Raw genomic sequence first — 25927 nt, 5'->3', positions numbered from 1 at the left:
AGCGTCCCGATCTGGGTCACTGACGTAACGTGCCGCCCGCCAGCCCGACCATCTCCATACCTGGCAACTTGCTCTGTAGTGCGTATACCTGGCGGACGAACAAAACAAGTGATCGCGTCACCGCATCTCTTCGTGGATGCTGAGGAGTGCAGCTCGAGTCTGCTGCTCCGTTTGTTGTCGTGGCTCTCGTCCGATTTAGAATGGTGAAAAGAGCACGAAAAGAGTTCAATGTCGCGTCTCTCTCGCGAATGCTATTTTTAACAGTATATATGTCATTCGACGAGCGGATCTTTTTCAACTATAAAGTTGTTGAAATAATGAATTTTCAAAGCTGCTAACAGATTTATCTGTTTGCAAAGACGACAACATACTTGAAAAAAGAAGAAGATTCGCTCAAATACGTTTAAAAATCTTTTAAATTTTGAACTATATCATTTTTCAAATTTTTATTTTTAATTTTAAAACTAATTTAATAAAATAAATAACATCAAAGTTTATTATTGCAACATTAATTTTAAAACCATTAAATTTTTTTTTTGTTATTTCTCTAAAAGTTAAAGTAATGGAAATTTAAAACAAATTTTACGTATTTCATGAAGTAATGTTTTTGTCAATGATTAAATTTCAAAACCCATTTGATATCCTAAAAATTATAGAATTTTTCGTCATTTTTTCTCCGAATTTAATATTAAATTTAAAGTTATTGCGTTCATGATGAATAACGAAATGAAATATTTTTCTGCTTTTGGTTTTAAAGTTTGGTGAAAGAAGAGAAACGAGAGTAGCATAAAAAACTCAATTATTTGCCAGCCGTTGTCGTCCGTCTTGGGTAATCAACTTAAAATCTTCCGACTCGGATAATATGGAGCCAGTTAAATTGCTCCCACTGAAACAGAAGACGCTGACATAAAAATGAAATGAGAATAAGTTTCAAGGCAGCCTCACTATCTCTGCAGCTGCAGGTAAATTACCGTCGGGACCGTTTTTAATTTTTTTTATACGCTCCTCTCTGGATGTATGGGGGCGGTAGAAACAGAGGGTGTGGGTCGAAATAATATAAATTCCTTTGGAAATAAAGCCTTTCGATTATCAATTACTGGAGCGCTCCGTGGAAATTCCCTCTCAAGACACGTTCGAGAAAAATCACTCGCCGGCTAGTCCGAGTGGAAAATTGGACTTATTCCTCTGCTCTCAGCTCAAATTCGCTGCGTGACCACCCTCTCTGTTCCAACCCTGCCGATATCAAAAGTGAGATCCTCCCCTGCCCTTTGCGCGTTGTTTTATAGTTCAAGGGCGAGCCTTATTATCTCGAAGGCAAATGGCACACTGGCACCTCAATTTGTCGCAAACTTTTGAGCGGCCGCGAATAAATTTTCTGTGTCAAAGAGCGCGCAGGCTAAGAATTTGGCGGCCTTTGTGCAGCACCGACTGGATATTTGGAGAGGATTTGCAAATAAACGCACGCTTTAAGCCTTAAGCAGGGAAAAATGATTTTCCTCCGTTCTGCGCTGTATAATCTCTATAGCTCAGCAGCACACACACCGCACGACGGTCTATTTGTCCGCACAAAGTGCCAAAAGTTATGGATTTTTGATCGATCTGTTCGCCGGAGCATATTGCTTTCTCTATTTTATTAGAGAGGAGCACAGTTGGTGCAGATGGCGAAAGTTCGCTGAAATTGCGGAGAGAAACTTTGCAAACTCGTGGCTAACAGTAAGATTATTTTAGTTAAAATACATAAATTTAAATTAAAGCACAAGCTCAACAGTAAGAAATACGAAATTAAATTACACTACTTTTGGTATTTAAATATTTTTACATAAATTAAGTTATAATAGGCAAAAAAAAAAAATGTATGAGTTATCTGAATTTAAAGAGAACTACTATTAAAAATACATGCACGAGTGGGGTTTTATTTTTTTTAACTAAAAAATCAATTGATAATTGATATAAAAATATTAAACAATTTAATGCTGCATTCGAGCTGAGTGTTGTTGATTAAATTTTCCAGGTTATATATTTATTCATTTATTGATTACTTCCTAACTTTCATTGTTATTTTTTCAAGTATTGTTGGTTAAAAAATATGAAATACGAGCCAAAGCCCAAAGCCTCTCCGAAAATTAATTTTAATATTATTTTTAAAAATTTTGGTGACTTCTTAGACTCTTCACCTCTTTATTAATTCAAAACACGGATTGCTTACACTAATAAATCGTCCTCCACTTTCCAAAAATTATTTTATGTGTGAATGATTTATAATTTTGCAATTTTGTGCTTTCTAGAACACGTCACAAGTCTTTCTCTCGGCCTTATCTACCTATATAGCGACTCTAGTTTTCCATTGACGAAGACACGCGAACTGAAAATGTGTGTTGTCGGAATGATAAATGCGATGATTGCTTCTTTTGCGGCGGCCGCCTACGTGCGCAAATAAATCTTGATCAGTCGCTGACACGCATTTACCTCTTTTGTGCAGCCTTTTCCAGGGGAAGGCAGATGAGCTATTTCGGAGTGATGAACTGCGATCGATGGCCGCGCAGATTAAAAGATCGCCTACGTAGCCGCACTATAGAGAGGATTTTCGTGATATATAAAAGTCCCCTTGACGTTGTTGTAATCTTTTTGCTTTCGGGGATTTTCAGACAGGGTTGAACGCCACTCACGGTTTTTTCACGTCATGATACTCATGATTTATCTATTTAGTATTTATTTTTACCACAAACTATTTATTTCATTTTTTTTTATATAATTTATGATAATGAGTAATGAATGCAGTATGTACAAAATTAACTTTGATTACACAAAACATGAATTTTGAACTTCTTCATTATACAATTTAGGATCTTAATTCGGAAAACTAAATTAGCTGCCGATGAGGTTGCATCCGAATTGAGCGGCGAAAAGGCCTCGAAGCAGACTGTTCTGGTTCTTGCGCACCTGGGGTTTGCTCCTGGGGTCACACACGCCATCCTTGATCAGACTCATCACGGATCCTGTGAGAAGCCTGAAATTGGTGTCAGTGGTGTTCAGCCCCTGGTAGATGAATTGCGGCAGACGGTCGCTCAACAACCAAAGGTTTTGGGTCTGGTCAACTCGCATGTCATTGGGGAAAACTAAAGCCTCGTTGTCGCTGTCCACGATTCCTTGAAACTCCGGCCTGAGAATAATTGAATTTAAATGCCATTAGCTTTAAGCGAACCTCAAACAATACTGAAAATCTCCATGAAAATTTAAATGATATTATATTAGAATTTAATTTCTTGTGAGATTAAAGCCCAAAAAATTATCTATGAAGACAATAATATTTCAGATTATTTAACGGATTTAACGTTTAATTTTTAGAAAATTCCAATAATTTTAGGAATAAAATTAAAATTTGATGAGCCTTTCAAAGTTAAAAACTTGTTTAAAACCTTGTTAAAGTAATGGTAATTTTTTTCTTTTATAAAAATGAAAATAGTTGGAAAGTATTTTCTTTCTCTCAGCCCTCGATCATCTTTGTAATATGCATAAATTATAATTAGAATGTGTGTAAATTATAAACAATCCTACTTATACGGCAGTCGAGAATTCCAGCAGCCAACGGCATTTCTGCTGACCAAGTTGTAGAAGAGCACCCCATTTGCAGCCATGGCCTCGGCCGAGCTGTGCTCGTTCTCCGTCCCTCTGGGGTCGAAGGCGTGGAACATGTCTGCAATTTCGTCTCCCATGGCGGACGCGTTCCTCAGGACCTCCGTGGACACGGCGAACTCTCTGAAGCTGGCCATCGGATGGAAGAAGAGCATTTTTTCATTGGTGAACCTGCTCGGGGGCGAAAGGGCCAGACCGAAGAGACCGTCCGGCCAGCGGAACTGCAGTCCGTTCACGTTGAACTTGGTCGCCATGGGGTCAGGGTAGAAGTATTCGTGCTCGATTCGCCGCGAGGTATTCGTCTTCAGGCTGTACACAACCAGCCCAAAGCGCCACACGTCCGACATGTACGCGTACGCGTCCAAGCCACAGTCGTTGTTGACGAGGTCGGCGACGATGTTGGTGAAGAATGAGCCTTCCTTGACTTGATCCTCTGGCAGCACGTATTTGACCTACATGCAGAGCAAATTGTATTTTATTGTCCCATCATTACAGTCAGTAAAAGATTTGTACTGCCTTATTGCATTATTTATTAATATTTAAATTCTTAAAATCCAATAAAATCTAAAAATTTAAATCAAATCATGGTTTCTTTCTTTACTTTTTTTATTGTTCAAAAAGAAAATAATCATCAAGGAAAGATTTTCTTTAAAAAAATTCAAAAGACGGTTAAGAGGCCAATTTAATGCCTTGTTTGAATTTATTTTGTTTAATCAGCTGTCAAAATTTCAAAAAATAAATAAATTAAAATTAAATTAAGAATTAAAACTAAAAATAAAAATTGCATTTAATCATCTTTCTTAATTTTGAGAGCTCTCTAGCTAAAAAATAAATCGATTAATCAGTTGAAGTTTACAAATCAATTAAAAAATTTCAAAACTTTTTTTAAATGTATCTTTAACAAAGATTTAAATAAAGCAGTGAATTCCTTCACAGCATAAGAATCAAAACCAAATGTAATAATATTTATAATAGAAACACATACAAAATATTTAATTTATTTTATCCGCCTACATTATGCAACTTTGCGAACACCGCTGTCTGGCAGGTTGCATAAAGCTGATCTTTCATTTTAAATCTTTATTGCAGTCTTATTCATAAGACTAGTTAAGATTTTTTAACTCGGCAATTGATTATTAGGATTATTATATTAAATTTACATATTTAAAAAAAATGAATAATAATTTTTTTTTTCATAATTAATGTATTTCATTTTGAAATTCAGCCGTTTTTCATTATTTTTCCACTTTTACTTTAAACGATTTCAAACTTGTGATGCTTTTAAGTAAAAATAAAAGTTTCATCAAAAAATCGAGTGTTAAAGATTAACTCACCAGCAGATTGTCAGTGTTGAAGTCGAAGACGAGCAGTTTAGGCGGACACTGCTGCTTGACCCCAATTCCAGCGTCGACCGCCCCTGAATCCAACACCCAGAGTCGGTTGCACGCGTCCAGGTTGACCCTGAACACAGAGATGAGGCCGTCGCAGTTGCCAGGGTGGTGCCAAATCCAGTTGGGGTACGGCTTGAGCAGCGGCGACTTGTCTTTGCTGTTTCGCGGCACCGTGGCCAAGGTGGCCGGCAGACCTGGTTTCCACCTCGGCAGGGTGATCACAATGCGGTCGGTGCCCGCTTCAAGGCCCAACGGGAGCACGTTCTCGGGCTGGAACATGCCCGACTGGACGGCGCGCTCCTTCAGCGCCTTGGTCGGCCACGTGAAGTCGATCTGTTTCCACGCGTAGTGCTCTTTCAAATGGGTCAGCGCCGACATCGCGCATGGGGCGAGAACGCCGAAAAGCGCCAGGTACAACACGAGTCTCATTTTCTAAAATGAAAAAAGAAGGAATATTATAATAAAGTACAAATACGCAAGTTATATTATACGCATTATATTCATTAACTGTACTTGAAAATTAATTGCTTTGTTAGAAAACAATGCAAAACTGATTTTGTTAAATTAAAACTTTGAATTTGATCAATAAGTATTAAAAGTAGTTAAAAAACTTTTGAACACTTTTCTATCAAATAAAGGAGATATATAACAATAAATTAAATATAGAGTTTGAAGCTGCCTTTTATAATTTACATTTTCTTTTAAATTGTGTTTATATCATTTTTATTTTGGCTTATTAAAGTTTATGTAAATTGTGTCAAGAAAATTAGACAAATAATTTTAGATCTTAAATCATAATCATTACATGTCTGATGAATGTGTTTAAAAAATCCCATATCCTTTAAAGAACGAGTTTTCAAAAAATGAGTTTTGCGATAGTTTTTCTATGAACTATAGGAAAGGAAGCGCGTTGCAAAAGGTTGCACCTTTGGCTTTTCAATCTGCAAAGGACAATGTCGTGATCGATGATACCCATTGCTAGTGCAAACTGCAGCCCATACATAAAAGCGAACACAAGTAAAAAGGCGAACTCTTCACAGTTCGTGACCTCAGGTCGCATCACGAGCGAACGAACCTTTCACACATGTTTGCTCTCTGAAAGGCAGAGGTGATCAGGAACTTAATTTGTTATTTCAATAAATATAAATACGAATCTGACGCCAACACTTTCTTATTCTTTTGATTGAGACGCCCTTCCCGTCGTGAGAGTATTTTACAAAGATAAGCTTCATCTCTCTTTTGCTTTTTCACGCTGACTTTTCTTCGCACGGCGTCTAATTCTATTTGCCGATTTTTTGCCGCGCTCACATCTTATTACATCACATCCGACCGACGTGGTTAATTAGCTGCTGAATACCTGAATACTTTCACGCTGGTCAAGGACCGGATTGATCGACACCTAAGGCGAGGGCAGGTCGCACAAAAAAAAAGAGAAATAACTGAACGGCCTAGCTCTCGAAAAATTCTAGTTTGACATGAACTCTTTTTAATTCATTAATTGAAATATTTTTTACTTGAATTTTTATTAAAACAGCATCAGCAAATCGAGCGTTAAACTTTTTTAGCTACTCTCGATTTCTTGTGCAGCAAAAAACTGCAGACTCGTTCAGTGAGTCTCTTGCGACCTACATTGGCCTACTGATCCGATTTTGCATTTAGTGTAAATAAAAACTGTTATAATTGTTTCATTGAATGAAAAATCTTGAACTTTGCAGAAGATTAATTAAGCAGAAAATGACCCTGACGAGTGGTCTAATTGCGTTGGCGAAACTTGAACGAAGCGCTCTATCTCGCTGATTTATTTAACAATCGTGCAGACAATAGCAAAACTTTGGTTGTGTGAGTTGCGAGTTAAGAGTTGGTGTGTGTGTGTGGCTCGTCGCCGGTATTTGCCCTCGGCTGTTGTCTCCTTCATTTTACGCTCAGCTGGCCAAGTGCTTTAACTTCTCTTTGTCTCTTTCACACTCTGCACGTACAGAGAGGAGACAAACGCGGATTCCGTGTCAAAAAAGAGCAGCCGTTTTCACGCGAATTCATCCTGCCTAGACGCTGCTGGATGGTTTTTTGCACGCAGCCACTGTTTAACGTGGCTCGCAGCCAAATCCGACGAATTATTTGTTTTAGCCGCTGTAACTTTGCCCTCTCTTCCGCCCAGCAGCCTAATCTTGTCAACTTCATTTTTTGTCTCCAAAAAATCTCCGCTGCTTAAACGTTTTTGCTACGTCCAGTAAAAAAAAGCGGAATATTTTTGCAATTTTAGTTATTTCTATTACATTCAAACAATGGAAGGTGAAGGTGATTTATTGAAGAATTACATTTTTTTTATGATAAATATTAATGAAGTAAGTGGTTATATTTTAATGTAAATAACTATAAATAAGAGGCATTTATAATTCCTCAGAAGGTTTCAATGTGTGGATTTACTGAAATTGAGAATAACTTGGCTTTAAACTGGCTTTAAAGAACATAAAACTTCAATTCTTTATAACAAATATATTCTCTAATGATTCTAAAACTTATAATTTTTTCCTTTAAAATTTAAAATAATTTAATGAAATTCCTAAAATTAAGGCAACACAGCACTTTTCAAGATTATGTTAAAAAAATGCAACTGATTTTAACTATTGGCACTGTTGATTTTATTTTTCAGTAACTATACCAGCTTAAAAAACAAACCAATATCAGCCTTTTTACAGCTTTTCCTCCTCTCAATACAAATGAAATCCTTGACCTTGGCTCTTTTAATGTGCAAAATTGAGCGCGCCTAATTGCGGTCTTTCGTCGTGCGCACTGCACAGTGGATTAGTTTTGCGGCGGCGGATATGTGTTTGTTCGCGCGTGATATGAGGTAGAGTTTCTGCTACATTTCCGGGCCGAACAAACAAAATTGCCCGGCGCGCCGACTGCCGCCCTACGATAAAACGGTGCGCAAACGGAGATGCCTGGGAATCGGCAGCAGTGCTGCGTTTCGAGTGCTGTTGTTCTTTGCATGTAATAACCAACCCTCCGTCAACAACTAGGAAAGCATTGTTTGTGTGGGTGTAACGCAGGGTAACATGCACACAGGTTTGTAATCTAAACACTCTTTGTAGTCTATTTAATTAACTAAACTCCACAAATAACACGAATAATACCACTTTTTGCCGCTTTTTGCTATTCTTGTTTATTTACAGCAGCCAAATTTAAAATTATTTTATTATTTCTCTTCATTGTATAATTAATTTTCAAATAGTTTAACTGAAAATTATTTCAAATTTGTGTCAATATTTAATTTTTAGTGACAAAATTATATTTATGTAAAAAAAATTTTAAATAATTTAAATAATAAATAAATATAAATAAATGAAAACCAAATTTAAATTATAATTTAAAAGAATACTAGCTAGAATAAAACAATTTTTTTACAATATTATTATTTAGTTTAGCAACCATTGCATGGCTTAAGTTAAATAAATAAAAATTTAATTTAACTTGCAAATTTCTGTAGTGTAGAGTTTACATTTTTTTACAACGCGCGTAATTTTGGAAACGTGATCACAAAAGCTAATTTTACCTTTTACGACGAAAGGCAATCTACACTGTCATTTGTGTAACGTTACTCTCTGGTTAGAGCTATTTCATGCCCTTTAAAATTGTTACAAAATTTCAATTGGAAAGGTGATTTTAGTGAAATGAGTTTTGTGATCGCATTCTCAAAAGCGGCAAATGTCATCGGGCCAATTAACTCGAATCGGCACATCATTTATTATTGCATCATAATTGGGATTTTTTACTCGAATATGAAATGAAAAATCTGATGGAGAATGCAAAAGATCCCATGATAAGTTTTCGCAACAAAATCATGCAAATCGATTCGACGCAGAACCAAAATAATCTCCTTTCATCATTAAATTCGAGATGAGAAATTAACCCAAGCGCGTCGAATTCTGAGCGGAATCGAGTTTCGTTGCGCAAAATGAGTTGAGCCTCTGATACGTATCATTCCTACGAGGATAATCCATTTCCTCTCTATTAAGAGACGCACGCCCTCACACACACCGGCCGCTTTTTAGTAATGTCGCACTAACGCAACGCAACTGGCTTTCCTTTCTCTGTTGTGCTCCGGATCAGGTTCTCGCTCCCTGCCTGATTTCAATCCACAAATATGTAATGTGATGACGCAAAACGCGACGCGCATTTAATGCATTATTTATTTCTCATATGGCAGCTGCGGAGCCGCAATTTGTTTTAATCTTCGCATGCGATACATTTTACACATGAGATATTATATATTTTAGCGCGAATAAAACAGGGACGAGGGAGCTCTTTACGCGTGACTCACGTTCATGATTATATTATTTGAATTTAATCAAGTTTAACAATGAATGGGATGTGCGTCGAAAATGAAAGTGATTAGCTCAATAACACCTGAATTGCTTATAAGTGATTGTTATTCAACTCTTACTCTTGCAATAGGTAGCTTTTGTCGGGAGTGTTGCCTAATTTGCAAATAAATAAAGTTTAAACTAAAAATTGATAAGCAATCACTTATCTAAAAATAAAAATTTAAAATAAAAATTAATTATATGCTTAATATTTGCATTGCTTATTTCAATAAATTATTATTAGGTCACCTAATTTAGGTGTGTATAATTAAAAAACGATAAATAATCGTTTTTGTAATAAAATTGTGTAAAGACCAATGCATATTTGCTATATGAATATAAATTTTTGCCTAATTGTGCTCAATTCACACATGAATTTTAGAACAAGATATACCAAACAAATATTTTTTGTACATACTATTTGCAATTTAAACTTACTTAACTGGTTAGATCACTCATAATTTTTTAATGCCAAATTGAAAAAGAACGAGAATTATATTTTATTTTATTTATTATCTCCCAACTAATCTTTGACATAGATTCTGAGACAAAATTTATGCTTTTTTAATAACATCCGTTTTCTCAAAAAATCCCATACATTCTGATTTCTATCCAACAATAAGAACCAAAAGGTTTCAGTTTTACATATAAAAGGGATGGCAAAAGTTGAAGTCGCAAAAAGCATTTCATTAAATTTTATAATACGTCAATACGTGGCAATTTCTGTTTTATATGTTTGCCTCAAAAGTAGAGGGAGCAATAAAAAAGTAGAAAATTAGAGATAAAACGCAAAATCTACCGAGTTCACACAACTCTTCCATGCTGCGGTTTTCCGTTAAACACCACTTTTTACGGTCGCTCTCAAGTAAAAACAAAAACAGATAAAACGCATACAAATTTGGTCTTCTCCACAAAAGCGCATGGTTTCGTTTTTACCGCAGAGTTAACGACCGTTTTACCATTATTGTTATTGAGTGTGTTAGTGGCGGGGTAAAAAATAACTTTCGACAATGGATATGGTAGACAGATCTAAAACACTGATAGCAATTAAGTCGCTCAAAAATTGATGCTCTTTTAACGTGCTCACGACACGTGAAGAAGTGCATCTGCCCTCATTGCAGTTTTCAAAAGTACGTAAATAATTAAATAGTTAAAATTGTATCAATGAAGCTGAAAAAGGTCGCACTATCAAAAATATAAATAATAAATGGAAATTTAAATAATCAGCATAAAATAACAAGATTTTATCTTTCATTTTTTTGGCAAGAAGGCAAAACTTCTAGAATATCATTGAAATAATTATTATATACGGAGTGTCACGAAGTAAAATTTAGATTAGAAATAAAATTTTAGTTCTTTGTCCATATTTTATAAGATTTTTTTTGCAAGAAGATCCCAAATAAAATACGGTCTGTATAAAAATTCGAGAAACATCTACAGTGAGACATGCAAATTGTATTATTTGCAGAAATGCACCGTTCGTTAGTGTTAATTGAGAGCTGTACGTACGTGTAGATGTATGGAGGGCACATCAAAGAATTTTGGCAACGGCAGAATAATTACGACGTGCAAATTTTCACGCCTGTCCTCCTGTGTTTATTTGCGCGGCGGAGCTTTACTTGTTTCGTTCACTCGCACACCCAGACGCACTCAAGAGTCAAATGGAGTGCTTCGCGTTTGTCGCTCACGGTTCAGCGTGTTTTAATATGTAAGATCGCGCAAAAGGGAAGGGGTTAAAGCGTTGGAATGAACCTGCTGCGAAAGACGGTCGCGGGAGGAAAAGAGAAAGGCTTTCAGGCGCTCTTAAAATTTGCGCCGATATCCTTACATAGTGATAAAAAAAAAATGGAATTATCATTTTTCTAGTAAATTTGCGGAAAAATAATGGAGGGTGAGATTTAATAATGCCTTCATTTCTTACACCGGTGAGAACGTTTAAATTAACGTTTAATTAATATTTTTAAAGAATTAATTTTATAAATAAACACCATCTTTGCGGTAATTATTAATTTTTTAAAGCGGTGCTCATTCTAAACTAGTTCTTTTTAGTCCACCACACTCTATTTGTAAAAAAAAATATTTTATGCTTTTGTTCTTCGTTCGTTTTGAGGTTTTTTTAAACTTTTGTAAAAAAAGGAGTAAATAAACTAAACAAATAAACGATATCTACAGATTCAAAAGTGGATTCATCTTACCTTTCAGAGTTAAGGAGGAAAGAGTAGACCGTGCAAGTTATGGCGGCAGACTGATAATAAACTTTTCCTCTATGGTCACCTTGATTTATATTCGCCTTCGGTTTATCCCCTGCTCTTTTTCTTTCCTTTTGCACGGACGTTCTCTCCTCTTGGTATTATTTTTCTTGGATTTCCCGCCACAGAAACGTCATATTGTGTGTCATCAATGCATCGACCGCTCTTTGCGTGGTGGCCCAAATTCAGATATTCTTCACCAATATTTTTTTCGTCACTAGCAGTTCCGCAACAGACTTCCACATTCATTTTGTTTTATCAAAAGCAAAAAATAAAATACACACATTTTTGTTTGGTTAGTTTTTTCATAGAAGACTAAGAGGTTTGAATTGCCACTGCTTATGTGTAAATTAATGAGATTTTTTACTTTAATTTACACAATATATAAAATATTTCATAGGTATTAGATGGTTATATAAAAATCCCTTGAAATGAGATGGAAATAAATGGCAATGTTTTAATTGATTAAATAAAATGATTTTTTGTTATTTCTTTTATTATACATTTTTTATTTATGAGACAGTTGTACAACAGAGTATTAATTTATACATAATATGCTTGTATATAAATAAGGTAAAGAGTCAAGACTTCTTTGAAAACAATGTTTGCAGTTTGAGTATTTCATACAAATCACAAAAGTACAAATATCAAGTTAACATTTTTGGTACGCTATCTGGGGACCACACTTATAAATTGTATTCCGTAGAGCATCATCATTTAAAAACTTTGGAGATCAAAAATAATTCCTTGTGATAAAACTAAACTAGGCACACAAAAGAGAGCGTTAAATGTTTAAAAAATCAAGGCAAGTTGTTACAATATTGTGTGTAGGCACTGCAATTTTTGTATTTTTTACCTTTCAAAATATGGTCTAAAATTTCACTGGATAGATTTTTGCCATGATACTTTGCACAAAAAGTATGAGAATGATGGTTACATGACACAGGAATGGCACGGTCAAGGTGGTCATTAATAATATAATGGCAGTAATTGATCATTTCGATTGTATAAAACAACATCTCTCGATGATATAATTACACATGTAGCTTTCTATAAATATACAACATCTGTACATTCAAATTTACAATATCCTAGTGAAATGAAACTACTGATGAGGGGGCTTTCATGGTGCTTTGGTGTATTTCCTCTTTTGAGCAGAAATTGCCTTTAAACCGACGTTTCCTCATTTAGGTCGGCAACCTCATCAAGCATATCATTCATATTCCTACAATGAGATGAAATTTTACAAAAATAGTACTAAGAACAAAATCCTAACTTAATGAGTAATTTTGAGATATTATATAAAGAAGAATTATTTTCATTAACGACAACCACTCACCTCTCTGAAGATGCAGTCAGATAAAAAAAGGAAGCAAAAATGAAGAAATTTGTATTAGTAAAAGCAGACCCAACGCACCAGTCATGCAGGTGATTTATTTAATTCTTATATAAAACATACTCACTCAGACTCAGAAATATTTGCTGCCGTAATCGGTGCGAGAATAGCGGGCATGTTCGCCAGGGGGTTCCTCATGATTCGGGGCAAAGGGCTGGGGTTCGGACTGTAGTAGTCTGCATGTGAAGGTGGCCTATTCATGTCGTTCATGGGACTTGGGCCCAATGGTCGGTTACTCTTGTTGGTAAACATATTCAGGTACTCTCGTGGGTTGCGGCCATTGTTGCCTGTAAGGTTAATTTAAATGTGAGTTGGTTTATATTATAAATTTGAATTTGAGATTTTTACTAACCAGAATAAAACATATATTTTTCTTCAAAACCAAGTTTCTTTTCAGAGTAGGTTTGGGAACCCAAATCGTTGAGATTCTCTTGTGAGTGGACCATTTTCTCGAGGTCCGGGGGGTCTGGCGGCGATTCCATTTCTGGCACAATGTCGAGCCCCCGGTGCGCCAGGCCGCCTCTCTCATCTAAGCAGTCTTCGTTATCTGACACAGTTGGTGTGGAACCTTGTCCTCCAGACCATCTGTCTCGAGCTGAAAAATTATTACTGTGAGCCTCCAAAAATGTGAAATTTGCACACTTACAATTGGAGGTAATGTAAGCGTCGGGCAGTTGGCTCGACCACCTGGGCGCATACATGGGCTTCAGGTCGGGGAAGAGGGGGCTTGAGTTTGTGGTAATGTTGAAGCCCACAGAAGTCATTGATGTGAGGTTGATTGTCTGCTGGGGCATTGCACTCACAGGAGGGTCAGTGATGTTGGGAACATAATGCGAAACATTGGAGACGGCAACGACCTCACTTTGAGAATCTGCTTGAAATTTTAAGCTTGTTAGAAAGCGTCCTACATTTTTATTAATTTTAGTCTGTACCATTTGCTCTCCTTTCAGCCTCATCTTCATCACTGCTATGACTAGACGCTAAGTCAAGGCTGGGACCTGTAGCCGAGTTCTCAGAGCTTTCAGACCCTCGTCTTCGTCTGACGTTTCTCCGATCCTCGTCCTCCTCCCTCAGAGTAACATCTGGGTCAAACTCACGCATGTAGGATGGAACATCGCTGGTAGAATTATAGTTGCTTGTTGACGTCGAGGTGTTTCTCAATTGAGTATCACTTCGGCTGAAGTAAAAATTTTAATATTTTCTAGTAAAAGCTGGGTGTATAAAATTACCTGTAAGGACTACTGCTTGTTTTGCAAGTGGACCTCGAAGTTGTGCTCGAAGTGGAAATACCTAAGTTTCTCCTCATCGAATTGCCGAATGCCCTGGAGGAGGCATTGTGGTATGCGAGTGCAGATCTCTGTTGAATAATAAATGGAACATTAAACGGCTGAAGGGTTTTTAATTTCTGTTATTTACCCTTGTTACATTTACAGTTGAATTTCCTCCGAGAGAAGACTGCACCGTGATGTCAGCCATATCAGTCATGTCGATGGGCGCTTTCTTGCCCATGCACCGGAGCACCAGACAGTAGAGTGAGCGCCTGACCTTTTCGTTAATGACGCAGTAGCCCAGCAGGGCAAACGCTGCTTGCAGTATGATTGCTGCCGAGAGCAGCAAAAAGAGCACTTGCTCTTGCTCACTGGCAGCCAGCACGGCCAACACCCACGTAAGACCAAGTAGAGGCAGGCTGACCACTGCCAGCCACAGTAGGGTGCGAAGGTTGCCAAAGTCAAGGATGTGGTCTTTGACTGTGAACGCGGCCTTGATTGCGAACAACAAGACAATCAGGTTGATGACAACCAGTAGGCAAACGGGGCCGATCAGACTCCACACAACCACTTCGTAAATGCTCAGCCAGCAGCTAGAATTATAAATGTGTAAAAATACAGGCACAAAAAAATAATTAATTTTGAATTACAAGTAATAGTTGCCAAATTCATTCACTCGGACTCCAACAGCCAAACTGACAATAACAGCTGGTAGACCGTAACCCAAAGTGTAGTAAAAGCGCATTGGGCCGTGATTGATATCCCTCATTTCAGTCAACATACGGTATAGGTGCAGTGCATCAATCACACTCCAGGTGAATGCACTCAGCCACGTGTAATGGAGTAGAATGGCAGATAACTTACACGGGAACTGGAAAAAATAAATTTGAGATTTCAATCAATAAATTTTAATTAGGTATATATAATAGTTATATTAATTTTTTTTTATTCCTAAAAAAAATGAATTAATCAAAATAAACTAAGTGAATTTACCTCGTTGTGAGCCATGAACCTGCGGCCCTTCAGAGCCACTAGGAAAACCACCTCAGCTAAAAATACACAAATAACCAGGTTGCGGTGAATAGAGTTTGAGTTTGTCTGAGCTCCGCCACGCAAAATTGACAAGCCAACAAGCACACAGAGTAGCGTCGGCAGTGCCAAGGAAAAGGCTAACCAGGTGACAATGTCTTCAAACAGCCCTGGCTCAGGGATGTACTAAAAAATTAATTTCAGTTAAAGAAATTATTATTTTTGGGCTAAGAATATTAATACACACCTTTGTATCTACAACATCAGTTAAAACAGTGAATGTAGATAGGTGGTTGCAGGTGCAGTTGACTAGGAAGGGATGTGTTGGTGTCTCATGCCATCTTTCGGGTGTGCTTGTGTGGCAGCCAGTCCTTGACCATGATCCTTGACTGAAAATAAAATAACAAAAATTAAAAAATTAGTTTCTCCGGAACAATAAGTTATAAGTTCATCTATTAAAAAATGGCTAATTATTTAATTTATTTTATAAATTAAATTGACCATTTTTGTAAAAATTTTTTAATTTAATTTTGCTCTCTTACCCATTATGTTTCTGCCAGCTAACGCATTGTGGGTTCAGTCTTGGCGAGAGCGGCTTTGCCTGCAGCCACAATCTGAATCTGACTGGAGTGTTGAGGTGCCCTTTCAGCTTGTGGTTTCCAGGTGCCAAAGCAGCGACGGTGATGACAGGGGCGCCCACTCTGAGCTCAACCCCCCAGCGCTGGGTGACTGACGAGTCAAATCGGTTGGGGAACAGTTTGCCGACGTTCTTGAACTGTGCGTAGCTCAGAACAGCTCTTTGGTCTGCAATAGACTCTCTTGTGACATGATCGCCTTCTGATATTGGTTCTATGCCAAGGAGCTTGAGTGGCACCATTATTTTTGAGTGAGGGTCAAACTTTTCCTTGGTCTGCAAGTAATTGTTGTATTTTGGGAAAACGACGATCGGTCCAGAGCTGGAGTGCTGCGTGTCAATCTCAGGTGGCGACCCTGGTTCTTCTTCATCATCATCGACCACTTCGTCCAATTCGATAAGGTCACCAGTGTCTTCCAGGGGAGGTGCCAGAAACTGGGTTGTGTCGGGCAAGTGCACCCTCTCCTTGCTCAGAGGCGAGGCTGTGATCACTTCTGGCAAATTTTTATTCGGACTTTCATAGCCGTAGAGACTCTCGGAGGTGATCACATCTAAACCAATGACCATGTTCTCGGAGACGATTTCAAAAGGGTTGGTGTAAGTGTCCTGCTGGTTTGAGGTCAGCGTGGTCAGGTAGCTATCTAGGGCAGTCACAAGGTCAGCAGCCGTTTCAGACGTTTGCATTTCAATCCTTTGCCAGTGGCGTTCGTACTGTGGCTCTAAAATGGTGCTGGTAGTGACCACGATATTTCTGATGTAGTCCTTGTCTTGACTGTGCGTCAGATTGAGACCTTTTTCAGTGGTTTCGTATTTAATCAGGTGCTGCAGAAGTTGGGCAGCAATCAGCACATCAATTCCATATAAATTATTTGTCTGGTTCGTCGCTTTGTGAAGCTCAAAGGCCACTTTGACGGCGACAAAGGTGTTGATCTGCAAGTCATCCATCTCTAGCTGGCCGAGAACCTGTCGCAGGTCCATGAAGGCCTCCGAGGTGCAGTTGAATAGATTGGGTTCTGACCACCCTATGTCATCACTGCACGACCTGGATGCCTTTCCGTGCGAACCGTGAGGACAAGGCTCAACAGCCGTTTTGCCAAACAACGTTCGCTCCCACCAAATTGCAGAGGCGTAACTTTTCGGACACCCGTCGTAAATTACCTCGCAGCCGCGAAGCGTAACCTCAGCGTACGGATTCGGACAAGAGTCGCAGCGCCGGCCAATGACGCCGTTTCTGCACTTGCACTGGCCCGTTTCCATGTCGCAGTCGCGCCCATAAGACCCTGTGGCGTAGCAGCCGCAGTCGAAGCACTCGTCTGAACCCTTGGGTTGGTAGTGATTTTCCTTGCAGTAGCACTGTCCAGTGGTCTTGTTGCAGTCCGAATTGTAGCCCTTGTCTGTATTGCACTGGCAGGGCCCGCACACAGGATAGCCCCACCAGCTGGCAGGGCACGGCTGGTCGATTCGCACTTCGCAATACTCGCCGGAAAACTCATCCGAGTTGCAGTCGCACCGGTAGCCCTTGTCGGCCATGAAGTCATCCCTGCACTCGGCGGCGTTGTCGCAGGGGTTGATTTCGCACACGGGGGTGCACGCAGAGCCCACGAAGCCGATGTCGCACTCACAGGTGTATTCGTGCCACCTGGAGACGCACTTGCTATTGATGGGGCAGCGATTCGGCTCGCAAGGATCTTGCGCGCCTCCGCAGCCTTCGTCAACGTTTTCCATCACGGTGGGACGCTCCAGCCCTGCCTGTCCGGTGCCGATTCGCACGTCCTGGATGCAGCCCTCGTATGATGGACGCATCGCAATGGGACTTTCAGGGCCACCGATTACAATTTTGCCAACGTACATGCCTTGGATTTTGGCCGCAATGGGCATGGTGACCTCATGCTGGCCATAGTCCAGACCCAGCCAGATTTCTCCCATCATCCATTTGACTTCTACGTGGTGCCACTGGCCATCGTTTACCTCCTTCCCGTGCAGAATGACCGTTTCCGAGTTGTAACTGTACTCAATGAGGCCCTCGCTGATTGAAATCATGGCCGTGCTATTTTGGCCAACCTGGATGGACACCAACGAGGCCTCTTCCTGCAGTGTCCTGATGGACAGACTGTTCACCCAGGGCAGCTGAATTGGTCGCAACAGTGGGTTGAAGGATAAAATTCCGTCGCCTCTGAAATTCCAGGGTAGCCTCGACGACTCACTGCAGTCTTTGCCGCTCCACTTTTCAGGACAATCACACACAAATGAGCCCCAACCTTCTTTGCACTTGCCGCCGTTTTTGCACGGGTTCGAGTTGCAGAAGGGCTTTTTCTCAGGGCAGCCAACCTTTGTGTCTTTGTCTGCAACGTAGCTGTTCATGTCGATGAATTTGTGGTCGATTTGGATTTCGGCGATGCAGCCAATGAAGTCCTTGTTTTTTATCCTGAAGCTGGTGGGTAGCGATGGCAAGCCGCCGATTTGCAAGGGGCCTGTCAGGTCGAGGAAGCGGTGGCATGTTTCGGTAAAAACAGAGCACTTGTTGTCAAGTACGTGGTGCGAAAAGTTGGCGCAGGCCCACTGCTCACCCAATTTGGAGCCGTACTTGAGAGCAAGGGAAGTGTCGCACTCGTCGACGCTCAAAAGGGCAGTCTTGTTAAAGTACCGCACCTCCACCGTGTGCCACTTCCCGTCTGAGACGTACTTTCGCGTTGAAACGGTGGTAACGTTCAGTCCGAGAGAGAATGAAAATTGCAGTGCGCCGTTAATAATTTCCAATGCAATGAAGTCGTGCTTTTCGTTATAGCGGCCGTTGTAAAGAAGCAAACCATCCTCGCCTAGAGTTGCGAATTTCAATTTCAAGTTGAGACGGTGTCTTTGTCTGAGGGCAGGGAAAGTGAGGAAACTTCCTTTCGGGAAGCTCCTCGTTTTCAGTTCGCAGAGGCGATTGAATTCGATGCCTGGGGTGCAATGCTCGCAAAGAAAACCACCCTTGATGAGAGGGGCGCAGGTTGAACTGGAGCGACAAATGCCTGGCTGGCAGGTGTCATAATTCATGTCGATTTCGCAATTCTTTCCCGTGAAGCCCGATTTGCAGACGCAGGTGTAGCCGCCCTCCTTGCGCATGCAGGTACCTCCGTTCACACATGGGTTTGAGTAGCATAGGTTGACTTCAGTGTCGCACAAATAATGCTCGCGGCTGCCCGTGAAACCCGCAGCGCATTGACAGGAAAAGGTCGTCACAGGGTAAATGGGCCTGAAGAGCACCGTGTTGCTGTGAATAAAGCCGGATGCGTTGCCAAATTTCAGAACGGTGAGGCACTGCTCAAAATTCAGACATGGCTCTCGCACACAGAGGTTGTCATCAAAGGGCATGACCTGGACCGTCGCCAGTCGGGCCAGGATAGCCCTATTTAGATAAACACGCTCCTGCAGGAACTGAGCGGAGTAAAAAGCTTCAGAGTTGCTGTCAGGTCGGCGCGCGGAAATACTGACGTTCAAAATTTTGGTTGAGACGTCTGTGTCATCCTGAATGCTGAAGACGTACACATTTTCCTTCGGACAGGGAATAATTGCAGCCAACCCCTCTATGAAATAGTTCAACAAGGGAGACAAAAATGTCTGCTCAGTCATGTCGTTGAGACGCACAGTAATTGAATTCAGGAGCATTTCCTCCGAAATAAGACGGACGGTCAGCTGCATATTGGCCTTGACCTCATTGACGCCATCAGACACGGAAATGTCCATGGAGGCGATTTTTGGAACGTTGGTGTTCAGTTGCGGAGAGAGGGTGAGTTCACCTGAGGACTCATTCAGGTGGATGAGGTTGGCGTTGTTTCCACTGAGGATGCGATAAGAGAGCTTGTCGGTGACGTCAGCATCGAAGGCAGGCACTTTGCCAATATGTCCGGTTGGGAAGCAATTTCTGAAATTATTGAAGATCACCTGGAAGTCCTTCATTTGAGGCGCATTGTCATTGATGTCAGTCACGTGCACCTCAACATGCACGTCGTTTCGCAGCGGTGGTGAGGCGGCTCGGATGACCAGGTCGTACCGCTTGTGCGTTGACTCGTAGTCCAACTCAGTCATGGTGATCAACTCAGCCACTCCGCTTCCAGGTCGGGCCACCAACGAAAAGGCCGAGGCGTCGTCTCCTCCAACAACTGAGTAGTGAATTTCAGCATTTTGTCCTTCGTCCGCGTCTTTGGCCCTAATTTCTCCCACGGTTGAACCAATAGGCGAGTTCTCAGGAATGTACAGCACCAATCTGTCAGACTCGAAAACGGGTGGTGAATCGTTGACGTCCTCGACCTTTACATGGACAGCCACCGTACTGGTCATCGGTGGAGAACCTTTGTCAATGGCCAATGCTTTTAGCTCGTAATTAGCTACACTTTCTCTGTCCAACATTTTGGCTGTTCTGATTACACCTGAGGTAGGATCCACACTGAAAGAACCACCTCCGTTTCCACCCGGAGGAAATGCGTACGAAATTCTGCCATTTATGCCATGGTCGACGTCTGTGGCCAAGATTTGAACAACACTTGTCCCAACCAAAGCGTCTTCAGGCACCGATCCTTTATATTGCGCCTGGCTGAACTCTGGAGCGTTATCATTCACGTCGTGCACCACGATTTCTACGTCAGTTGTGTCAGACAAAGAGGGGTTGCCGCCATCCCTGGCAGTCACGGTCAGCAAATAAGATCCTGTTTTTTCCCTGTCTAGCAGTTTGGTGGTTGTAATTGCGCCAGTCTGCGGATTGATAGAAAATGCCATTTCATCGTGACCACTGATTTCTCCAGCTGGCATTTCAGAACCATGTGCTCCTCCGAGATAATAAGTAATTTGGGCGTTTTGTCCGACATCTCCGTCTGTAGCTCCAACTACAAGGACTGTAGTTCCAACTGGCGAATCTTCAAATACGTTTGCTGAGTAGGGAGCGTTTTCAAAGACAGGCGAGAAATTATTTGCATCAGTCACGTTGATATAAACAGTAGCCTCGTCGTGGCGACCACCCGAGTCGGACGCTGTCACCGTCAAGATGAACTTTTTCTCCAGTTTGAAGTCGAGAGGCTGCGCCACAGTCAATATTCCTCTTCCACCTTGCGCCGTGATACCAAAACGGCCACGCACGTTGCCAGCAGATATTGCGTAGTGAAGGCGCGGATTTTCATCACGGTCCGTAGCTGTCACAGTGGCAACCGGCGTTCCGGGAGGAGCGTCCTCCGCCACCGAGGTTTCATAAATTCTCGGATCAAAAACTGGATCATTGTCATTGACGTCCTGCACGCTGATAATTACGCTTGCAGTTGCACTGCGCTGGGGCTCACCATTGTCTGTTGCAATCACTTGGAACTGGAATCTTGCTTGCTCCTCCCTGTCCAAGGCCCTGGTGGTGTAGACCCAACCGGTGTCTGACTGAACTGCAAGAGGCATGTCTTTCGAAAGACCTCCACCTTGCTCCCTATCACCAAGCGTGTACACAATGGCCGAGTTGTTGCCCTCGTCTGCATCATAAGCCTGCACTCTGACAACGCTGGTGCCCACAGGTATTGATTCGGGCACCGATTCTTGGAATAGTGAGGTGTAAAAGCGTGGCGCGTTGTCATTTACATCTTGAACGTTAACAAGCAATTGGGTCGTGTTGGTCTTGGAAGGTCGCCCACCGTCCTGTACCCTGATAACCAGTCGGTACTGCCTCGTTGTTTCATAGTCAAGCGCCTTCACCAAAGCAACCTCGCCAGTTAAACTGTCCATGGAGAACTGGCCTTGTGTGTTTCCGCCAATGATTGAATATCGGAGAGCGGCGTTGGCTCCTTGATCAGCGTCCTCTGCTTTTACAGATCCAATAATTGGATTTTGGCTCCAATTTATGTCTTCTGGCACAAGTACGGAATATGTTTTTTCAGTAAACTGTGGATAGTTGTCGTTGTCGTCCAAGACTTTGATCAAAAGAGTGGCTGACGAGGACTTGCGCTCTGCAACAGGTGCCATATCTGTGGCCACAACCAGAAGGTGGTACATTTCTGTGGTTTCTCGGTCCAAGTGCGATCTCGTAGAAACAATTCCAGAACGAGGATCAATTTTAAAGGCCATGTCTTCCTCATCGGAGGAATTAGATTTTAAGCTATATTCAATTTCAGCATTCCTCCCAGTGTCTTGATCTGTTGCTCGAAGAGTGATTACGGTGGAACCAACAGAGACGCTCTCTCTGACGGTGGCTTCATATTGAGACGACTCGAAAGCTGGCGCATGGTCATTCACGTCAATCACATTGACTTGCAGAGTTGTGGTGCCTGTTCTTGGTGGAAAAGAGTCGTCAATTGCTGTGACTCGGAAGTAGTGTACATCAACACTCTCTCGATCCAGCTTAGCTTTCGTCGAGACCATACCACTCGATGAGTCAATTCCAAAGAGGCCTTGTGACCGTGAGTCTAGCAAAGACACCATCGAGTAGGTAACTGCTGCTCCCTCAGGGTCATGTGCAGACAAAGTTGCAACCTGTTAATTAAAAAAATAAATTAATGTTATGTTTATAAAAATAAAACAATCAACTTATTTATAAATTGGAAAAGTTCATAATTCAATTTAATTAATTTAATATTGCTCTATTTTTAAACAAACCTGTAGTCCAGGTGCTTTTTCTTCAGTTGCTGAAGCCTGGTAGAGAGCTTGTTCGAAATAAGGTGCTCTGTTGGCCAATTCTCTCCTCACCCTGCCTGCTAACATGGTTGCAGCTGCTGTTAGGGATGTATCAGAGGCGCTGATAGGGGTTGACGAGGCAGGCAGAGAAAGGAGCGCGCCTCTTTTGTGGAAAACTATGCGCAGTCTATGATCACAGTCCTAGAAATTAAATTTATTAAAATCCCTGGAGATTTGTAAAATGCTGCAAATCACTTGTATAACTCCTTTGTTAGTGGAGGACAAAGTGTTGGTGGTAATGCAACTGAGAGCAAGAAGCACCCTCACTTCCCAGAGTGGTTCTGAAAGGCAGAGATCAGACGTGACAACCAGATCACCACCCTGAGGCTCAGCTGCAAACCTCGGGTCACTTACTTCCACATATCGAATCTGAAAATATTAAATATAAAGTTAAAAAATCATTTTAATAAATTATTAGTTATTAATTTGAAAATAAACCAATGTTTGAAAATTCAAAAGCAAAAATAATTTTATATAAAGAGTAAATTTAATTACCTCGCAATGTTCTTGCACCGTAAAAGGAATGAGAGAAGTAAGGGAAGCAATAGGGTCACTTTTCTTCATACAAATTGGCCCACTAGGTCTTCCAGGTACCAAAATCTCCACATCCTACATGGAAAACAGTTTTTATTTAAAAACAAATATTTTTTGTTTTAGAAAAAAATTACAAATTGCTGTTGGTACTGCAACCGGACGGCAGCCTCTCTTTCCAGCTCTTCGTCACTCCAAGCGGGAATTGAGTAGGAAGCAAACGTTTCCGAAACCCACCGCTTGGCCTGGGCTACCCCACCGCCCTGTTGGCCTTCGTCCAGGGCGGCTGGACACGCGACCAATATCCGGAAGGCCAGGGAGTGGTAATCTTTGGGCACATCGCCAAGGTGTCCAAGCGTCACACACTCAATGTGCAAGGAAAAAAGATGCGGATATTTGATTCCTGCGAAATAAAAACATTCAGATCCTCAATTATAACAAAATACAAGTCAAATACCTGAGCAATCCAAAGGTTGTTTTAGGTAAACCCTTCCAGTAAGGGCGTCCACCCTGAAGAGCTGAGGCAGGAAGGGCGCACTCCGTTCTGTAGCCAATCTGTACAGCCTGCGCGGGCCGAGGTCGGGAAGCGCCGAGTTGACGATCTGGGTGCCGGGGGGCAGGTCGGGGGGCACCAGCAGCAGGAAAGCGTGGCCCCCGGCGGCCAACAGCGCCCCTGCCGCTACCACCACTAGCCACGACAGCCGCATTTTGGCTCACATCAGCTCAGCATCTGAAACAATTATCAAAATTGAAACTTTTTAATTTGAAAATAAAAAATGAAATTATTTTCCAAAAAAATAACTTTTTTCTTGTAAATTTTTTAAGGACAAGATTTTTTTATGAATGCATTTTTAGAGCTCATTCTAGCTTTCCTCTAATCTAGTTAAACACCCAGCGCAGCTAAAATTTTCTACTTGATTAAACTGAAGTCAAGGAAGTGTCAACAGGCCATTAGTTAGAAAGAAATTGAATTTTCTGCGAGCCAGTCGGCTATTTGCTTGCAAAACAGTGGTAAAGCAAAACAATTATTCTGAACGACACTTTGATGCGAGGACGAGCCAAGCAAGAATGGCGAGAGATTGTCATCTCGACGGGCGGCAACAAATTTCGTTATTCCTCTGGCTCAAAGCCAACGTATGTTCCCCGCAAACCGCATAAAGAATTTTCGTTTTCATTTTGCTGTTCGCTTTCATGCACATAACGCAGTGCAAGTGAATGTCTGTCTATTTATTACGTTCATATCATCTTGTTATTCTATTCTTTGTTATTACAAAAACTTCCCACCGGCATGGGAGGCGTAGGAGCCGATTTTCATTATTTCTTTTCTCACGAATTGCTTATGAGAAAATTTTTCGAGCAGATCAGTGAAATTCAAATTGTGGTTGTTTGTGTGTCATTAGAATTTCAGGGCCTCTATCTTCTCGATTACAAGCTGCGTCCGCCAGGGGAGGGGCGAAAACTAGTTTTTCAGCTCTCGGTGCGCTTATGAGCAGATCGGAGATGACTGTGTGTCCCATATGAAGTGCTTTGGGAGGTTGAGTTTCTCTTGCAACAATGACAGAGGCAAGAAAATATTTCCATTGAATAAAGAGTGATCTAACCTAGGGCATTCCATTTTTATTTTTAATAAAAAAGCCACACAAATTGCATCATTCTAAATTGATGAACAAATAAAAAACTAATAGAATTGTTAAAAAATTTATATAAAGAGTAGGAGAAGTTGTTTTTAATTAACTTTGGCAATTTGGCCAGAATTAGACAGCGTCCGAGCACATTTAATTTTTGCACGCAGCTGCGAAATTGTGCGGTTGTTTTTCGCATGCACTTATGCGACGCTTTCATCTACTCAATTAAGGCATAAAGCGGCGTGTAATTGGGCAAATTCGCCCGTTCCTCCACCGCGCGTTACACATAATAAAGTTTCGGCTGGTGGTGCTGGCAGTGCAAGCCGGCAAAATTGCGTCGTTAACCGCGCGCGTCTGAATAAATTTTAAGCACTTTTATTACTTTTGCACCTCGTGAGCGCAGTAAAAGCGCCAGCTTTCCCGACAATTTCCCAGGCAAAAAGCACCCGCCTGTTCTCTTATTAATTTCTGTCGGCTGGCTGATTCTCGGGCAAGCCAGGTGGAAAAATTCTGGTCGCTCAAACGAAGTTAATTCAACAGCGAAATTGACAAACAACTTTTCTGATTGACAAGGGAGATTGTTTTTTTGCTTTTCCTCGGACCCAATTTATTTTTTATACTGGCGGCAGTAAAGTTTGCTGTTTGGTTCTATCGTTTGCATCTCCAAGCGGAAAGAAAGCGACGGGCCTTATGCTCTTGCGCGATGTGAAAACGGATGAATAATGCAGCACGGCTGCCGACTTGGATGATAAAATATGTGTCTCTCTCAACAAGTTTGGGTAAACTCGCTGGTCTGCTTGTGGGCGAAATGCAGTTTACTTGAAACAATCTTTGATGACCAGTTTATTTCATTGAAATTGATCATCTTCACACAAAAAATCATTAGTCTACAAAAATAAATATATTTCTGACTAGAAGCCAATAAATTAAGATTCATGAAATTTTATTAAACCGGTGTTTTTATAATTTTTAGTAAATATATTTGCTTATTACAATTATTATTTCCGTAGTTCTGTACCTCGAATACTTGCATCCTTTTATTTCGCTTCCAAAATTTGTTTACAAAATGTCTGCACCAATTATTAAAATTTTCCATATAAATAAACATTTTCCCACTGTGTTGACT

The 25927-nt window shown here is 40.8% G+C and overlaps 2 protein-coding genes across 4 annotated transcripts in view; both read right to left on the bottom strand.

Moving 5' to 3' along the window:
* Nucleotides 1-2691: 2691 nt before the first annotated feature.
* Nucleotides 2692-11081, bottom strand: LOC132200895 (protein yellow-like). Its single transcript, XM_059626672.1, has 4 exons — nucleotides 10898-11081; nucleotides 4968-5456; nucleotides 3556-4085; nucleotides 2692-3160 (listed from the first exon to the last, which is right to left on the bottom strand). Exons 2-4 carry the CDS (start codon nucleotides 5451-5453, stop codon nucleotides 2866-2868), a joined length of 1311 nt encoding a protein of 436 aa, XP_059482655.1. The 5' UTR covers nucleotides 5454-5456; nucleotides 10898-11081; the 3' UTR covers nucleotides 2692-2865.
* Nucleotides 11082-12659: 1578 nt separating this feature from the next.
* Nucleotides 12660-25927, bottom strand: part of LOC132200875 (protocadherin-like wing polarity protein stan) — a 38681-nt gene continuing 25413 nt past the window's right edge. The window contains exons 4-19 of one of the 3 annotated variants that reach the window (XM_059626660.1): nucleotides 23634-23906; nucleotides 23314-23579; nucleotides 23141-23254; nucleotides 22841-23014; nucleotides 22568-22786; nucleotides 15873-22444; nucleotides 15578-15719; nucleotides 15295-15516; nucleotides 14952-15172; nucleotides 14450-14894; nucleotides 14263-14390; nucleotides 13966-14210; nucleotides 13680-13907; nucleotides 13386-13628; nucleotides 13097-13320; nucleotides 12660-12862 (exon numbers count right to left, since the gene is read on the bottom strand). In XM_059626660.1, coding sequence (XP_059482643.1) covers nucleotides 13097-13320; nucleotides 13386-13628; nucleotides 13680-13907; nucleotides 13966-14210; nucleotides 14263-14390; nucleotides 14450-14894; nucleotides 14952-15172; nucleotides 15295-15516; nucleotides 15578-15719; nucleotides 15873-22444; nucleotides 22568-22786; nucleotides 22841-23014; nucleotides 23141-23254; nucleotides 23314-23579; nucleotides 23634-23883 — 9693 coding nt within the window. In that variant the 5' untranslated portion in view covers nucleotides 23884-23906 and the 3' untranslated portion in view covers nucleotides 12660-12862. The remainder of the gene's footprint in view (nucleotides 12863-13096; nucleotides 13321-13385; nucleotides 13629-13679; nucleotides 13908-13965; nucleotides 14211-14262; nucleotides 14391-14449; nucleotides 14895-14951; nucleotides 15173-15294; nucleotides 15517-15577; nucleotides 15720-15872; nucleotides 22445-22567; nucleotides 22787-22840; nucleotides 23015-23140; nucleotides 23255-23313; nucleotides 23580-23633; nucleotides 23907-25927) is intronic. The other 2 variants (XM_059626643.1, XM_059626652.1) reach the window with 2 other exon arrangements.

This window comes from Neocloeon triangulifer, unplaced genomic scaffold (assembly GCF_031216515.1).
Source record: "Neocloeon triangulifer isolate White Clay Creek 2 clone unplaced genomic scaffold, ASM3121651v1 ptg000001l, whole genome shotgun sequence".
In the NCBI taxonomy this organism is placed as follows: domain Eukaryota; kingdom Metazoa; phylum Arthropoda; class Insecta; order Ephemeroptera; family Baetidae; genus Neocloeon; species Neocloeon triangulifer.
The sequence above is the reverse complement of the archived record's forward strand: the minus strand, read 5'-3'. Positions and strand labels throughout refer to the sequence as shown.

What these genes read in the sequence shown, in the direction of transcription:
- LOC132200895 (XM_059626672.1), bottom strand. Translation starts at nt 5,453, where the DNA reads ATGAGACTCGTGTTGTACCTGGCGCTTTTCGGCGTTCTCGCCCCATGC. An exon ending in TCAACACTGACAATCTGCTG is followed by an intron (nt 4,086 to 4,967) that starts GTGAGTTAATCT and finishes CTCTGCATGTAG; the next exon opens with GTCAAATACGTGCTGCCAGA. An exon ending in AATTCTCGACTGCCGTATAA is followed by an intron (nt 3,161 to 3,555) that starts GTAGGATTGTTT and finishes AATTATTCTCAG; the next exon opens with GCCGGAGTTTCAAGGAATCG.